Genomic DNA, 13575 nt, shown 5'->3' with positions numbered 1-13575 from the left:
GAAAATGAAAACTATGTTAAATATTTTACCTGGTCCAGGGGGAGATGTCCCTGCCTGTTGCAGGGGTTTAGAACTAGATGATCTTAAAGATGATCTTCTTTCCAACCCAAACCATTCTATGGCTCTATGAGCTCTTACGGTTTAGGGACGCTTCATCTGTCATTGGTACAGCTAAAATAGGTAGGATTTTTTATCTTCTAATAGAATTTTGTTCATTTATTGAAATGTCTCACATTGAATGTGTTTGATATTTTAATACAAATCCAAATCACAAAACAAACCAAAGTAACTAAGTTTGTCAAGCTTTATACTTCACTTCCCGTGTAAGTTTGACTTTTAGTCATTGAGTTTTGAAGCATCATCTTCCACAAAAATCAAGTTACATTACTGCATGTATTTTTTCCTAGTATAGGTTAATCAGGTCACTTCTCAAATTGTTCCAGTTGTCTGTTTTGCCTTCTGATCTACTTGGCAGCAAACTTGTTCCAATTTTCTTTCTCTAGTTTTTCAGTATCCTTTGGTAACATGGATACAAGATATGTATTCCAGTGTTTGAGTATCAATATGCTGAATGGGATCTTAAATACCTTTATACCCCTGTGCACTTCTTCAGTGCAGCAAAAAGTCAGCCCACTAGAGCTGGGAATATATAACTTGAAATTTGATCTTCATAAGTAATCCAAATCTAAAAATTTCAAATATTAGAAGTACTTATGTTTGAGAGAGTTTAGATCCCAATTAGACCTTCCTTCCCTATTTTAATTCTATTACTATCCTTGTATATTCCAAATCCCTAACAATTTTTTTTGTTCTTCAAGACGTACTGCTCTGTATCTATTACTTAGGTTAAATGTTGTCATTCAGATTTGTCTTTGGTTAACTTCGTGCTAATATACAGAAGGCGTGAATTTCAGCTCATCTCTAGGAAGCAATTTATGGTTTGATGGCACTGGTACTTAGTTTCGACTGTGTGGAAACACTCTGATGTTCAGATTTAAGAAGCTGGTGCTTTTATGTGGGGTGCTAGTAAGGTTTATGCACTCTTTTGTCTGATTTAAGTGCAGGCGATCCAGTGGTGAGGAAAACAGCCTGCTTACTTAGCAGCCATAGTACAGTACGTGGAGATCTAATATTTACTATTTTGAGTACCTGTGTTTGAATACACATCTTGAAATGTTGCATTCATTTTGGTTACTGTTTGCAGTTCAGTGTAAGTCCGTACTGAATTGTAAATAATTTTTATCTGAAGATGTTAACATTTTTTTTTTTATTTAAAATACCCATTCCAACAACTGTCAATGCAAACTGCTGCGTGTACTGTAGTTGTACTATATTGCTTCTGTATTCCATGCTGCATAGCAGTATATCCCACCCCTTACTTCTTTTGTTAGAACTGAACAAGGTCAGCCATAAACAGTCCATTCTGTGTAAGAATGTGGTGAGATTTCTTAAATAAAAAGCAATTAATATCAAGTACTATAGAACGTGTAGTTCCAGAATGTCTGCATAGTGCATGTACATAGTCATGAAACGCTCTGACCTTTGAATTAGTTTGTATTATTTTTATTTATGCCTTTGATAAAAGTGTAAGTATTTAATAGCAGTAATTACAAAGCTTTTAGAACTTTTAAATATGTGTCTGTTGAGAAAACAAGCAGACTGCACCTCATTCCTTCATGTGGGGAGGCAAATCTGCATTGTGTATGACACTACGGATTTGGTGTATTAGCAAACGTGTGTAGCTAAGGCTTCTTTTAGGGTACAAGCTGGGCAGTTACTTCAGTTGAAATTTCATGCAGTCTACAGAGAAGACAACACCTAAGTCTCATTTCTAAGGTAATTTTCAAACTGATAACTCAGTTTTTAATTGTGTTTTGTAAGGAAATGAAAATTCCAATCTTCTGTAGTGCTACAGACTTCTTCACATTAATAATGGTTATTCTTTTTTTTCCTGTTTATGATATACTGTGTTAGAAGCTTGTATAGCAGCTGGCACTTCTAAGTTCTGCTGTACTATTTTTACTTTACTAACATCTCTGATACAAAAATCGAGCTTATTTGTATTGCTTTTCAGTATCACCAAACTGCAACTGCTACACTGCACGTTGCATTCCTCATAGTTAAGACATAACTGAGTAGTGCTAACGTGCTCATTATAGCTTGAAAGGCATTTCAGGCTGCTCCTCCATACTTAACTGAAGTAGATGTTTTCTAAAAGTATGGCTCTCTAGCAACACCACTCAATTTTGGACTGTGTTACTTTTTGTTTTATACTGTTTTAAACTGTAGTATTAGACAGGAAAAAGTGTTCTTGAGATTGATTTTTGCATGCTTGGATAGAGAAACAAAATAGTTTTGGATCCTTTTCAGCATCATATCTGAAAGTTTTCATTTTTAATGTACAATTTTATGGGCAGCTGAGTGATAATGTAGAACTAGACTGCCTTTTTGTTTCTGATGCTATCTTGCAAGTCTAACAGAATGTGAAACTGCTTAGCATTGAAGTAAGCAACTATGTTTGTGCAACAACTTCATCTCATTTTAGCTGCATATGTTTGATTATAAAAATTCTGCATAAAGTTTATTCAATGATAACATTAAAAACATAATTACCTCGTTCTTGCAGGCTTCCTGTGTTTCACTGTTATTTTCTGTCTCTTTACAAGAAAATGGTGCTGAAGTCAAAAGTGAGATTCTCTTTCATCTGAAGGCAAAAGAGATTTGCTAGAAGGAAATAATCTGTGTGAAGTAAGATTGATTGTGTTTTTATGTGGCACTTAGCTTAGCAAACTCCTGCCACAGTTTGTATTTTAGATGTTCAGATATTAACAGTCACTGTCTTATTATCACACTTATTTTTACTCTCATATTTTCCTTCCCTGAGAATCACTATTTTTCTTTTGTGTTTCTCCTCTTTTCATCTGAAACTGCAACTAATCCAGGGCTTCTGGAAAAACAGAGTTGAAGCCAAGAACTGGAAGCAGTGCATTGCTGTTTTCACCTGCTTGTGGTGACACAGGTTTATGTTTGTCCTAATGCACTGAGGTGAAAATGAGAAGTTTACAAGTATTAAAAGTTGTCTGTCCAGATGGAAAAGTGAAATATGTTTCTTCACCAACCTTGAGGGAAATTTCAGCAGAAAGTCATTTGAACAGTGGTAGGACTGTATGATTCAATGTTTAACTGTCTCTCTGGATGCATCATCTTGCTACCTCTGCAACTCCTGCTCAGATGTTTTCTCTTTGCATCTTTTTTTGATTGCATATAACCTGGGGAGGAAATTAAGCTATGGCTTTTTATCACATTTTCTTCTGCAAATTTAAGGTGCCTACTCAACAGCGTTCATCAAAGTATAAATTATTGACTCATTCAAGTAGAGAAGGAGCTAGAAACAAAATGATGCTTAATTTTACTTAAAAGCAACTTGATTTGCTTAATGCAGTAACAAGATTGCAAGAAAAGCTTACATTTATTTATTCTCTTTAACGTCATAAAGAGAAACAAAGAGAGTCTTATCTGGGGTGGTAGATTGAATAGTGCAAGCCATTGAGCTACTTAAGTTCTGTGGAGTTTTGCTTCACTCCTTACTTTTATATTGCTTTGTATTTTTTACATCGGAGAAGTATACAGAAAAATTTCATCTGCAGTGCCTGTTTGTACCTTGCAGTAGAACATTTATTTTTAGTTTCTTATAGCATGCAACAAAGATACTGTAGCCCATCTGTGGGGGAAGTGGATGTGTTGGTCTTCAGAAATCGGGCTACTGTGTTAGAAGCCTACTGCAACTTTTATGTCCTACTTAAAGATTTAAGGTATCAGTGATTGAGTCTATAAGCATAACTGTTTTATCTGTGTTTCCTGGTGAAAAGCTTTTGGTTTGTCTGCAGTCAGACAACTTAAGATCCTCACTGGATAGATGCATCACATAGACTGGGTTTGAGATAACTGCTTGAGACCTCAACTCCGTTTATTAAAAACCTCTGAATTCTTTCTGTGACATAGATTTGACTAATTGTATGCCCCATTTGTTCTTTAATTAAAGCCTGAGCCAGTAAGTCAAACTTTTGTGCCAACAGCAGGTACTACTCAGGTCCTTGCTCTCCTGCAGTGTATCTATTCTAGTTCAAGACATTATGGATTTTAGAATTAAATACTTACACTTTGCTAAGAGAAAGTGATAGCTTTTCTAAAAATTAAGGTTGGTAAAAGCATGTAGTATCTATGTATTTATTTTTTTGTTTTGCTTTTTTACTCTACCAAGATTAAAAGTTGGGAAAGCAGCAAGTTGTCATTAATTAAAGGAGACAAATATGGTAGCAATGTTTAAAGCAATTCTGGGGCAAAAACATGGTTTACTGTGTTTAGCAGAGCTAAAGCATGTAGCTCAGGAGGGAGTTGTGCTGGACTGGTTTTGATATGGGACTTAAAGATGAAAGACTTAAGTTTTCTAATGCAGAGGTTTTGAAGAAGGACTGATATTTGGAGAAAATGAAATCATTAATAAGGGTCAAATCATAACAATGGAAAGAAAATAAACAATGAAAGGACTGTGGTCTGCGGATCAAGGATTCACTGTGGTAAGAAGTCAGACATATTAATGCCTTACCCTTAGTGTTTGAACAGCACTCAGCTAAAACTGTATATATAAATATATATAAACTGTAGTATATTGCAGTTCATTATCCTTGTGATGGCTGGTTATAGCTTAGATTTCAAAAATTCTTGAGAACTCATTTACTTTTAACAGAAAATAAATTTCCACAGGATGTACCAGTCTCTTTTTGGAAGCCAGTTTACAACAAATCAAGAGAGATAAGCTCTGCTTTAGAGCACCCAGTGAAATGAGACTGCTTTTTTTTAAGTTATATTGTTTTAAAAGAAGATCTTTTATTATTATTATTATTTCTTGGCATAGCAGAAAATGACATCTGAAGAAATTGCTTCATAAAGGTTCAGGAATTCTAGGCATAGGAGTCCTGCTTAGAGCTGATGTATCTTCTACATCTGTACCCTTTCTCATTGTGCTGCTGAGTCAAGCTGTGGTTCTTGCATAATCCGATGACTTTAAGGAAAGGAAAGCCCAACTGTGTTATTGCTCCCTCATTCCATTGAGTTTCATCACAAATGATCTTCCCTTTCTTATGAAGTTATGTTTGTATCCTGAATAGCATCCAGTTGTCTTGGAGTGATGTGGGTGTTCGATCAAGTGGTCCTGCCTGTGGCTCTGACCCAGAAGGAGCTGGTAGAGACTGTTAAGCTGCTCATAAGATGGAGGATGCAGAGCTCCTTCTGAGCTCCTCCTGAGGAGATAGCCCAGGAAAGATGAACACTTCAGTTAATGTATCGTTCAACTTGGGAAAAAAGTGGGTGCAAAAAATTATAACAGCAAAAACCCATTCAGCAGGCTTTGCTCAAATGAATTCCTGTTACTGATTGTCAGTGAAGTCTAGTAAGTACTTAACTCCTAGGGAGCCCTTACGATGTTATTTAATGTACTTTTGAAAGTCACTTCGGTACAATTCCAAGTTGTTTTCAGATACATGCTCTACGTTAGAGTTTGCAAACATGCTGCTAAGCAAGAGAAAGAAGATGTTTGAGGAGCAGAGTCATTCTATGAGGAAAGGAAACTGGAAAGTATTGTCAAAAACACTGGAAATATTTGTGTTTCTCCTCAGGATTCTACATAAAACATGGGGCAAAACACTGAGAGGTACTGATGCTACCAGTATCTGCAAATTATGTACTGAAGCCACTTCTGCTTTGCTGTGTTGCTTTCAAATTCAGACAAAATCTGAAGAGGAAGAGGGAACAACAGCCCAGCTGTTGACTGCAGGATTTGTTTTCTCCTGTCCTCAAAATAAGCTAGAAGAAAATGATCTAAGTCATAGAGCTGTCAGATAAGTGAAAAGTTTGAAGCAGTGATGTGCGGCACATGGGAAAAGCTGACTACAGGGCAAGAAGGTGACTCAGCTAAATGTATGTAGGTGCATTTTTGTATTTGTCTTTTAGTATTTTGCCTAATGAAAAATGAGATCAGCAGGGTACTCAACTGCAGCTCTAGTAGAGGCAGTGTGGTCTAGTGAATTCTTTGCTATGGGCTGTCTGTGCATAGAGCTCACTGGGTCATCGACACACCCTTCTTTGCATTGTATGCATGTGGCAGCCTGGATACCACTGAATACCACTGAAATGATGGCAGATGTTTAGATAAGATCCAAATGGAGGAGTGGCAGAGTCAGAGTGATTGCCTTCCTTTAAAAGCAGTACTGGGTATGGGGCACACTGCAGAGTGTCAGCATCTCAGATAGGCTGCAGTCTCGTGCAAATTCATGTGAAAATGAGTGGAAAAGGTTCTTACCCATCTGTATTGCTAGGTTAACATGAGAAAGCATTTAAACTTTGAATATCAATATACCACACAATGTATACTGAATGAAAAAAATCAGAAATAACTGTCAGTATCTTGAAGTGAGCTCTAGCATGACATCTGTAGCAAAGGTTTGGTTGGTTTTAACGAGACAATTGCAGCTTGTCCTGAATGCAGACTTCTAATTAGAAAAACCCTTCTATTTCAGAATTATTTTTCAAATGAGGAAAAAAAACCCACATATATAGAGTGCTGTGCAGAGAGCCAAATGTATAATTTTTTCTCTGATTTTTTTTTCTTCAAAATCAGTATTGTAGGCACATAGGAAGAAAACCTTTGATATTGTAAAAGATAAGGATAGTGAAAGCATTTCTTGACAATATTTGAGAGCTTTGTCATTGTATATTGAAAACAATTAGCAATAAAGGAAATACTCAGGAGCTTCGAAGTATAACTTTTCTACCAGTTTGTATACTGGCATCCTAGTGCTTCTTTTTCTTTTCAATGAATTTCAATGAAAGCAAATCATTGATTTGCTTTAAATTCTTAAAACTTACTGCATAGCTGGAATTAGTCACTCCAGGCATTTTCTATCCTAGTGCTTCAAAAAAATCATAGAAGGTAAAATATTAATGATGCCTCACAGTTATTCATGATCAGTGACTTGATAAGCTGATCCTTGCAACAAGCTTTGGAGTGTCTCTACTCTTTTAAGAAGAAGTGGAGACAAAACAGCTTAGAAGTGGTAGTTTGTTGTTTATTCTGCACTGCCAAAAGTCAAAATGAGCAGTTTTTGTAAGTTTTATTTTGTTTTCTCTACCCCGACTGTGTATAATGGCAAGCAACATTAACTTTTAGTCTTGAGGTACACATACGGGCCTGAGAATTAAGTCCTGACAATTATAAGGTCCTCACTAGCCTGCAGGAGAGTTAGTGCTTTGAAGATCTGTTGTCATCATAAAGGTATACTGCTTTAAGACATCAGAGCAACCAGCATGAAACTACTTCTAATAAAATTATGAAAAAATGTGTAGCATATTATAATGGATTACATCCTTGCAACGTTAACGTTTTCACATGAATGTTTTCTTTCTATGTCATTTTTTTTTATCCCTGCCATATCAAAACATTGCAGCTCACCCTGAAAAGAAAGATGCTCATGGATGGCTGTATGATTGGCTTGTGTGGATGTACCTGATAAATTTTTTGCATAAATGGAAGGGCTAGAGAAGACTTTGTCACTGAAATAACTGGTTGAAACTGAGCTCCAAGTGCCACGCTGTGATTGAGGAAAGAACACAGTCCTTACATTTTTCAAGCAGAAGAAAGACTTCATTAATAACAATATACAGAAAAGATGATGAAAAATACACTTGATAGGATTACAAAATTCAGTTTGTTATCTGCAGTAAACAATTAAGTGTGATAATGGTTAGAGCTTTGATAATCAGAAAGAACAAATGTTACTTGTCTTTAATTTGAAATCACTCAAATTCATACTGGAAACTACAATGGTACAGGCAGTCAGTCTTAGAAGAAGCTCACCTCTGGAGACAGTGTGTCTTCTCAGTAGGACTACCACTCAGTTCCGCATGGGACTGATAAGTTCTAGCTGAAGTAAGTGCAGATGCTTACCTGCAGTGTTGTATGAATAAGCACATGGCACAACTTCATTTCTGTTGCACCTGCCAGACCCATGTCAACTTGTGACACACAGCCTAGGTCTGGAGAAGCGGATTCAGGCTTTTCAGTCTGGAGAAGATAAGGCTCAGGGGAGACCTTATAGCTCTCTATAACTACCAGAAGGGAGGTTGTAGAGAACTGGGGATTGGTCTCTTATCTCTTGTAACTAGTGACAGGACTAGAGGGAATGGCTTCAAGTGGCACCAGGGGAGATTTAGGCTGGATGTTAAGAAATACTTCTTCACTGGGAGTGTTCAGGCATTGGAACGGGCAATCAGAGAGGCAGTGAACTCACTAACCCTGGAGGTATTCAAGGAATGTTTAGACATTGTGTTGAGGAACATGGATTAGTGAGAACGATTAGTGATAGGCGGGGTGGATGATCTTGTAGGTCTTATCCAACCTTTGGTGATTCTATGATTCTGTGATTCGAGGTCATCAGGGAACATATTTTCTTTGACGTGTTTAAAAAGAGGGGAGCTGGTACATCTCTGCAGCTTGATAGCCAAAGAGAGTGTCTGATCACTTAAAAGGAGCTTGGTTCCTTATATACCATGTAAGCATGTGGACAATTATGAGTAATGCTCTTTGATATCAGAGTTCCAGCGCTAGTATTAAAGCTTTAGCAGTTTCTGCACTGATATTAAAGTTTACTACTTTCATACTGTTTTTTATCTGTCAGCGTCAAAGTGCCTTGCAAAGGATATCTTGCATATAAAAAAGCCAATGATGGGAGGGGAACGGATAAGCCCAAGGCTACTAAATAGAGCTGAAATGAGCTGAAAACAGATTTCCTATGAATAGATTTAAAGCTTTATTTGTGAGGCTACAGTGCCTTCCTGCTGTATATAGAGATAGAAAATTCCAGGAGGTACAACCCCAAGTATTACAGCCACGGGGGATTCAGAAGGTATTCAGGGGATCATAGGGGTCTAGGACTTTTACAGTGTTGAAAATCACTTTCGTGTTTAGACCTTTAGACCAGTTTCATTGCTTGTCTCCTGAGAGACTGAAAAAATGAATATTCATTCTTCTGTCGAGGTGATTTCTGTTCCTTTGCTGCCTTTTCTTCCCTCCTCAGTGGAAAGAGTCATCTCCTCTAAGTTGTTTCTGAGCAACCTGACCATATCCTATGCAGATCTATCAAATCATACTCAAATAGTACGATATCAATCAGTACTATCAAGACCTACACCAGGTCGCACAGGTAGGCGTCCAGTTGGGTTTTGAATAGCTCCAGAAAAGGAGACTCCACAACCCCATGGGCAGCCTGTGCCAGTGCTCCGTCACCCTCACTGTAAAGAAGTTCTGGGCACGTTCATGTGGAACTTCCTATGCTGTAGTTCTCACTGTTTCCCCTTTACATGCTAAAATGCACCCACAAAATGGGATGTCACAGTGTTAGACAGTAAATGTTACTGCCTAGCACAGAGTACATGCTGCCTTCCTTCTGTAGTTCAGGGGCTCCTCCTTCCGACCCTTCCTGGAGATGGCAGTCACACTGGGAAGCCTGCAGTCTTCTGGGACCACTCCAGTTGAACAGGAACACCAATAGGTGATGGAAAGCGGCTTAGCTCTCACCTCCACCAACTCCCTCAGCAGCCTCAGGTGGATCCCAGGATGCATACACGTCCACGCAGCAGGGAAATGTGTTACCCCCTCCCACAGGGAAATATTGTGTGTTTTTTCTTGTGTCTTTGAGTGTCACTTGTAGTTCCTGTGTCTTTTAGGAGCTTTCAAAATGAGATCGAAGCAGCACCGTGGGTTTAATGAATGCGAAAGTTTATTTTGGAAGGTTGTCAATGTTTTTTAATTGTGTGATGGCTTCTCAGTGTTGGTCTGAAGGCTGGCAGTCTTGGTCGCTGCTAAGTTTCATGGCCGATCTCAGGAGCACGCTGGGTTTCGGTGCTTGCCTTCTCTCGGGGCTGTGTCGTCTGTGGTATTTCTGACGCGGGCCCGGAATCGGTGCGGACCCTCAGGCTGCGTGCAGGAGCACGGCGCGGTGCCGAGCGGGGCGTGTGCTTTCCTCACGCTTCGGGCGGTACCTTGTCCAGAAGGACAAAAGGAGGAGCAGCCGCCTGCCCTGCTTCCCTGTGCTGCCCTCACCTGCACAGCCCTGCTCACCGGGTTGCTGCTCTGCAGCCTTCGTTAGAGCTGTGGGGGAGCTTGTCAGCATCATGGGTTGACTTGGCCTCTCCAGTGTGTAGGTCCAGTGCCAGGACCTGCAGTGGGGCCAGGGTTCAGCAAAGCAGCACTACATATTGGGGTGAGGGCAGGGGGATCTTGGGAAGCTGCCAGGGTCCTTTAAAACCCAGAAATCATTGTGTTTGTGGCTGGCTTATCTTTTATGTTCCTCATGGAGAGCAGTAAGAGTGCATAGGACAGGTGTGTGTGCTGCTGTGGTTCCATCGCTGTGCGGATGCCCATCTGCAAGGCAGAGGGGAAGGAGGGAAGGAGGGAAGGAGCAGCCACCTGCCCTGCTTCCCTGTGCTGCCCTCCCCTGCACAGCCCTGCTCACCGCGGTGCTGCTCTGCAGCCGTTCCCATGGCCGTGTGTGGAAAGGGGGCACTGCGGTCTGAGGTCCGGTGGCAGGACCTGCAATGGGGCCAGGGCTCAGCAAAGCAGCACAAAATATTGGGACAGCACAGGGTGATCTTGGGGAGCCTCCAGGGTCCTGTAGGACCCAGGCGAGATATAGTGTGGGAGCGACTTATCAGTCTATAGAGCGCTGGCCTGTGGTCGGGAGACAAATGCGGCTGGGGACAGGAGCGTGTCGCCGTGCTGCTGCGTCCCTGTCCCCGCGTGCGGCTGTGGGGCAGAGGAGGAGCAACAAGGGAGGAGCAGCCGCCATCCATCCCCATGGGCCGCTCCTTCTCGCCACAGCCCTCGCTCCCTCGGCTCCTCGGCGCCGATCTGTGGCTGGCACTGCCCTCCCGCTCAGCGTTGTGGGTTGCTGTGACACCAAGCTGGCTGTGGAACGCGGGCTCCACCAACCAGCACTGAGCTCTTGTGACGTGGCTGTGACGGCTGCAGTGCGGTTCCTGGAGCTGGTGGCTGCCCCTCGTGGCCGTGACGTAGCAGGGCTGGTGCTGCTCGGGATGGGGCTGCCTCCTTCCGCCATCCGTGTAATAAAATAATGACTTTGTCATCCATTATTGCTTTTTGGTACTCTGTGTCTGTGAGCATGATGGTCACAGCCGTTCCCTATCTGCGGTGTCCACCTGGAGCCAGGCAGCCAGAAGGTGATGAGGGGGAGGAGGAGCTGGGCCCCATAGCACAGCAGTGGGAGGAGTGCTCCTTCCTTCCCAGAGTCCATGCATGCATGGCTGAGTGCTTGTTGAATGCCTTTTGTTGCTGAGACTGAAAGTAGCTCTTCTGATCTTGTGCTGTCCTGGAGGCTTTGGAAACGCACCTCCCATTGCCAGGATCATGGCATGACTGGATAGGATCCTGGATGGCAGCAAGCAAGATATTTTTCCCTGCTGGGACTTCTCCCTGTGGCGGTATGCTGAGGTGCCAATGCAGGTCTTGCCAGAATTCTGAATATGAGACAGTTGATGACCATCAGCTCACAGGGAAGAATCTCTGCAAGTGGGAAGTTCAGCCTGGGAAATGACTAAGCTGATCAGCACATTATTTTTCGTCCTCGTGTGTTACGTGAGGATTTCTTCCCTGCTTGTTCAGTTTGTTTATTGTCATAAATGTTATTTCTAGAATATTGAGTTGGTGGGTTGCATTCAGAGAAGAGAGAAAAGACATCCAATTCCAACACATAGGGTCATATTGGAGCCTGTGCTCAGCTGGCCTTGGAAAGCTCTGTGCTAACAGAAAACTGAAAATGTCACATGACAAACAGGCATCTCTCAGTTAATACTTAAGTTAATATCTTTCTTGGGGTTGCTGGCCAAAGAGGTTAAAAGCAGAAATGTTTCTATTCCTTCTGTAAGGCTGTACTCTGTTCACAGGAATGCTCTTGCTTCTTGTTGAGACCAGTCATGCCATCCTACCAGACTTACTGGGCCTTCTTTTCAGAAGCTAAACTCTTGGTTTAACTAATTTCTCATTCATCAAACTGGGCAACTGCTTTCTTTTTTACACAGAGTGGAATGTTATAGACCAAGATTTGTCAACAGAAAAGTATGTAGATGAATGATAGAAATGTTTGTGAGACTTCCAAGTGGCCAGCAGCTTCTGTGCTATTTTGAAGAAATTTACATGATTTTGTATTATTAATAGTAATATATTTGTGAGCACTATCTCCTGTGTAGTATGCAGCATCTGCTGTCACTGTTCTGCCTGAACTTTATTCTTTTGGCTCAAAAAGAAACCTATTGGTAGAAAAACTAAAACTATCTCTGTAGAATTGGATGTATCTCATGTGTCTGTGATTTGCAGGTCAAGTCTACACACCCTGTAAGTATAACAAAATTCTAACCTAATGCTATGCCAGCTCACACAGAAATTCATAATTGAAGCTGAATATCTCTCATGAGTATGAAAATGCACCTTATTCACAAATAGATATGTTGATCTGTGCAGTGCCTGCTGATTTTATCTGGAAAAAATAGTGATATAACATTTCTAAAAGCTTGACTGAAGGATTATGTGTTTATTGCCACTGTTTTTTGTTTTTGTCTTTTTTGACGAGGATGTTGAATCTGCAGCCAATATTGTTGTCTTTATGTTTTAGGTGCTGTAGCAGTCTTGATCCCTCGCCTAGACCTGGTGATTTCTTTGGTTGGAGCTGTCAGCAGTAGCACTCTGGCACTGATTCTGCCACCTCTGGTTGAAATCCTTACTTTCTACAAGGAAAACCTGCGTTTGTGGACAATACTTAAAGACGTTTTTATAGCTGTCTTTGGAGTGGTTGGATTTTTAACAGGGACCTATGTGGCAGTTGAAGAAATCATTTACCCTGGGTCTACAGTTCTGGATAACACAACCGAGAGCATCTCTGCTGTTTTAAATGCTACAGACTTGGTGATTGGTTTAGATTAATAATGAGATGCCACAAACTCTTTTGTTGTTTAATGAGAATCCGGGATGGATGGCAGACCTGCATGTCGGATAAATTCTAAGGAATTGCAAACGAGTTCTTAAAAAATCACATGTAGACCTTTCTCCCTCTCTTTGTTCTTTCTCTCATTACTTGAGGTTTACTACCTGAATTAGCACATTCTTTCTCAGTCTTCTCTGCTCATCTCATTAAAAACTGAATTGATGTCAGGATTTAAAATACGTATATGGATATAAGAAGGAAATATGGTATTAGATTATTTGCAAGACAGAAGAAGAGTTTTCCTAAAGAAGTTAAAATACTTCTCTCCTCAGAAAAGGTAGAAGCTTGTCCATTCATCATATGTAGATACAAAGTGTAGACACTACTGTTTTCTCTCCAGCCCTGTTTTAAGGGCTTATGTGGGAGTTAAGTGATGCGTGGATCTGCTCTTGGCTGTGTCCAATGGGGTGCACCCCGATGAACCAGAGACAGTTACTGAAGAACTGTGTTTTTTATTTCCATTCTG

The 13575-nt window shown here is 40.6% G+C and overlaps 1 protein-coding gene across 1 annotated transcript in view; it reads left to right on the top strand.

Annotated features, from left to right (window-relative positions):
* The window catches only part of SLC36A4 (solute carrier family 36 member 4), a 73821-nt gene extending 60612 nt beyond the window's left edge, over positions 1-13209 (top strand). Inside the window, exon 10 of the mRNA XM_065729985.1 lies at positions 12741-13209. Within this exon, the coding sequence (XP_065586057.1) occupies positions 12741-13048 (308 nt within the window). The 3' untranslated portion in view covers positions 13049-13209. The remainder of the gene's footprint in view (positions 1-12740) is intronic.
* Positions 13210-13575: the final 366 nt, after the last annotated feature.

Source organism: Cyrtonyx montezumae, unplaced genomic scaffold (genome assembly GCF_038088225.1).
Source record: "Cyrtonyx montezumae isolate F1298 unplaced genomic scaffold, pur_monq_1.0 scaffold_12, whole genome shotgun sequence".
Lineage (NCBI taxonomy): Eukaryota > Metazoa > Chordata > Aves > Galliformes > Odontophoridae > Cyrtonyx > Cyrtonyx montezumae.
The sequence above is the reverse complement of the archived record's forward strand: the minus strand, read 5'-3'. Positions and strand labels throughout refer to the sequence as shown.